Source organism: Primulina tabacum, chromosome 6 (assembly GCF_025594145.1).
Source record: "Primulina tabacum isolate GXHZ01 chromosome 6, ASM2559414v2, whole genome shotgun sequence".
Taxonomy (NCBI): domain Eukaryota; kingdom Viridiplantae; phylum Streptophyta; class Magnoliopsida; order Lamiales; family Gesneriaceae; genus Primulina; species Primulina tabacum.
The window spans coordinates 4,805,081-4,809,626 of NC_134555.1; the positions used below are offsets into that span (position 1 = coordinate 4,805,081).

Consider the following 4,546-nt stretch of genomic DNA (forward strand, 5'->3'; position numbering starts at 1 on the left):
CATCATGCTTCCGTAAAATAAATTAAATCTTTTACTTCTTTGACTGGAGTACCACCGGGTTATATCCACCGTATTTTACGAACTGCTCCTCACAGTCCAACCACACGATCGCTACCGATGGTTACTGAGGCATATTCTTTGAGCAGCACTTGGCACAACCCTAATTCGTTTTCTACCTTAGGATGTACAATAAAATATAAAATTTTTAAAATAATACATGAGAGGGGCTAGAGCAAAGATTTTCTTTATTCAAACACACACATTTATTTACATTGAAACCTCTTGTAGAGGAGGAGAAACTTGTTTAGCTACTGATAGTAGCCGAACTTGAAAAACACATAGACTAGAAAGATAAATATTACAATTTATTTGTTGAAAGAAATGAGGAAAATGTTCGATGATCTTCACTTCTTTCTTCCTACCTTATTTATAGAAGGCTTCTTCGAATTTGAAATTCGGATTCCAAATCTTGATAAGTCTTTACAGCTTGTACATGGGCCATGTAGTGGTTGAGTGGTCCCTTGAGATGGTCCTTTCTTGAACTGTCTTTTTCTAGATTATCTATCTAGAAATCAACTTCTCATCTTCTTTTATTTCTCCGCAATACCAGTAGAGATGAATTTGTAAGATATCTGATGTAATCTCATTTTCTTTTTCTTTGAAATTTTGAACTAACCATCTAAGAGCTTTCAGCTGATCTCTATTTTTCTTGATTCTTCTCTTTAAAACCTTTAGATATGTGTAATACATTTTCTTTAAGTTTCTTTCTAATGTGGTTTACTGGTTCCCATTTACCCTTATTTATAGTATGAATTTTGGGTCCAGTTTTCTTGTCTGTTTATCATATTTCCTTTATCTTTAAAGATAAGGAATCCAATGTTCTCTGTCATTTTCCACCGATTATTGGCGGTCCTGTTTTTCTACTCACATGTTGGTCCTGTTTTCTTTAGTGGGTTTGGTCACATGTCCACTTTAGCTTTGTCGAGGAATCTTTGGCTTTTTATATCCTCGAGGAAAATGTGATTGTGGTCCTTCCCCATTTGTCCTTGTTTCGGTAAAATGTTTCCGATCAGATCTCGGTTTGAATCCTTTACCGAACTCCGGTTTTTTTTGATTCTGGCATTCATGGCAGATGTTTTCTGACCATCTTCCTACATGTGCCATATTACAGAATTTTTGACTAGTTTCTTTACTTGCCGGCAGCTTGCTGTTCCACAGAAGATTTCTTTTCTTTTCAAATATTTCTTCTGCAAAACTTGTGGTTTTTCCTGTCATTGTATTTAACAAGAATGATCTATTTAAAGAATTTTGATAAAACTTAAATGGAAACTTGACTTTGTCCATCTCAGTGAGACAGACCCATAAACCCAATGCTCTTCTGGTTGAAATATCGTCTTCAGTTATTGAAGCGACCAGGAGTGTTTTTTCTGTCGGATGGTACTTGATAAATTTCTGAATATTTGTATCTGACCTCCTTAACTTGATGAAATGAAAGGCTTCGTGTGAGCCTTTTTCCTGCTGGTTCTGGTGCTGCACTGAAAAAGTATAGCTCCAAAACATCTCATCTCCTATGGACAAATAAAATAAATAAAGTTTTTGCACCAAGTACGTCAGGTGTATTTAAAAAGGTTGGTTAATTGGGTTTTTTTTTTGTCATGATGTTTTTGTTTCTCTAATTTTGATTTTCATCAATTCTCAAAATACCCTATTTTATTTCGTATTTTAACAAAAATAAAATATATTTAGATCATGATTTATGTCAAATAAATTATAGCCTAATTTGACATATGTGGTATATATAATTTATGTTTCCAAAACTACATCTTGGTTTTCACAAAATAATTTACGAAAAGTCTTTTAATCTCCCAAAAGTAAACCCAAACAAAGTCCTTTTATGATATGATCTCTGGATTCCATATTTTCGAATTTTGGACTTAATTTCCATTTTATAGAAAAATAATCAAAGAAATGTATAGTTTTATTTGCAAATCAGAAGTTGTCTCTTATCTTGAGATGTCTATGCTCCGATTGGCTTCCAAGATTTCAGACAGACACAGATCTCAGGATTTAAGCGAATTCTTTCCAAGGTCTAGAATTTTCCACATTGCTGTCATCAAAATGGGACTGATATTGGTGGACTCGTGGTTTTCTCTTTAATCAATCGATGCCTCGCTGTGCGTCTTGGTTTGCATGTGGATGTTAACTCTCCACCTATCCTCCTCGATGATGTTTTCTTGTATCCAATTGCACACTTGGCAAGCTCCCATTGGTTTGCAAGAACAAACTCTTGAGATTTTTGTTCCCCGAAAATCTAATTTCCAAATGGACATTCATTAATATCAACTCCAACCAATCACAAGACGGCATTTGATCTCCAAAGATAACCAATACGATAGGGCCCGCGTGTATAATTACCTATGAGATCCCACAACCAAATCAACCACTAATTCCTTAGATACCCTCAGCAGCAACCAGCCTTCAACAGCTACCAATGGCTTCATCGACGATGGCTCTCTCTTCCCCTGCCTTGGCCGGAAAGGCGGTCAAATCACCATCTGCTTCCGAGATCACGGGCACTGGGAGGATTTCCATGAGGAAGACTGTTTCAAAGCCTTCTTCATCAGGCAGCCCATGGTATGGCCCCGATCGCGTCAAGTACTTGGGACCATTCTCTGGTGAGGCCCCCAGCTACCTTAAGGGTGAATTCCCCGGTGACTACGGTTGGGATACCGCGGGACTTTCGGCCGACCCTGAAACCTTCGCCAAGAACCGGGAGCTGGAGGTGATCCACAGCAGATGGGCTATGCTTGGAGCCCTTGGGTGCGTCTTCCCAGAGCTATTGTCCCGCAATGGTGTTAAATTCGGCGAGGCCGTGTGGTTCAAGGCTGGATCTCAGATCTTCAAGGAAGGTGGACTTGACTACTTGGGCAACCCAAGCTTGGTCCATGCTCAGAGCATCTTGGCCATCTGGGCCTCTCAGGTTATTCTCATGGGAGCTGTTGAGGGCTACCGTATTGCAGGCGGGCCACTCGGCGATGTCACCGACCCACTATACCCAGGTGGCAGCTTCGACCCATTGGGTCTCGCTGATGACCCCGAGGCATTCGCTGAGTTGAAGGTTAAGGAACTCAAGAATGGAAGACTTGCCATGTTTTCCATGTTCGGATTCTTCGTGCAGGCCATCGTGACTGGAAAAGGTCCGCTGGAGAACCTCGCTGATCACCTTGCAGACCCAGTTAACAACAATGCCTGGGCATATGCTACAAACTTTACTCCTGGAAAGTAAAGTCGACTTTTATAATTATTCGTAAATGGTTTCCCGTTTGTAATTAAACTTGTGGATTTTGTTGAGTACTCAGTCGTATTTTTCCATTTATGATACGTTAATCAAACTACTAAAATAGCCATGCTGAATTTTACAAGATCAAGCAGACATGTTAAAAATTCACATGATAATTTCTCCTAGCTCAATGAATAATATTAATATAATTAACTTCGCAAATATCATTATTGTTATTATTATACTTATTTTTTTAAATATTGTTATTTTAACTTTAGAATTAAAATCATTACTTTGTTTCTATTATTTACTACACTTTTTAATGTTATTTATTTTTAATAATAATTTCTTTCGATTATTAGTTTATTAATGTTATTAACTCAAAATAAAATTAAATAGAAAATGAATATTTCCGAAATCTTTATTTTAAACATCAAATGACGACAGATTGGGATATAAGCATAATCTTTATATTCTGAAAAAAATCTTATTTCACTAATTTATTGTTGAGCGACAATGTTTGGATATAAAACAAAAATTTAAATCATGTACAGGATGTTTAGAAATTTTAACTCCAGATGTTAAGTGAAGTTAGCTTTTCTTGTGTAATCCTTCAATAAACGAATCTACTTTCTTTTACTTTCCTTTGCGCCTCGATTAAGTCCACAAAAGGAACCAAACATTCATCACTTCCTTGCACTAAAAATCAAGTGTGATTGTGCGTTGAGACGAAAAATAAATCCGAAACCCTTGGTTTGGAGGGTAGGGTTGACCGAATTCTCTTTCGACAGGAGAAAGGTTTTCCAAGTTTTGAGTTCTGAAAATTATGACTAATAATGAGTTCACTTGGCTTTTTATATTTATTCTTATTAGACTTCAAGTTCAAGTGGGAGTATACTTCAAATTGGACTTAGACTAAGACTCACCGAGCAAAACAAGATTATCCACATGTTTTAGAACTCACCTTTGGTTCATTATAATAATCACGATTGACGATCTAATGTTATTGATATAATGATTATAAATAGCTCGTTGTTATGATATGTAGTTTGATTCTTTGACCAAATAAATTTAATTTGTATGACAGCCAATTTTAAAACACTTTTACACTTATTTGGCACTTGCATGACTTTCCCCACTGTTTTTACTAATCTCTCTCTCAAACTTACAACAATGAAATATAATTATAAAGTCTTTTATAAGATAAATGTTTGATCATGTCAAATTCATATCACCATATTTAACTTCTTGAATTTGACTATCTCA

General features: G+C 36.3%; 1 protein-coding gene across 1 annotated transcript; it reads left to right on the forward strand.

Moving 5' to 3' along the window:
• The first annotated feature begins 2,423 nt into the window (after positions 1-2,423).
• On the forward strand, positions 2,424-3,401 carry LOC142548908 (chlorophyll a-b binding protein 21, chloroplastic-like). Its single transcript, XM_075657544.1, has one exon. The coding sequence runs from the start codon at positions 2,492-2,494 to the stop codon at positions 3,284-3,286; it is 795 nt and encodes a 264-aa protein (XP_075513659.1). The 5' UTR covers positions 2,424-2,491; the 3' UTR covers positions 3,287-3,401.
• Positions 3,402-4,546: the final 1,145 nt, after the last annotated feature.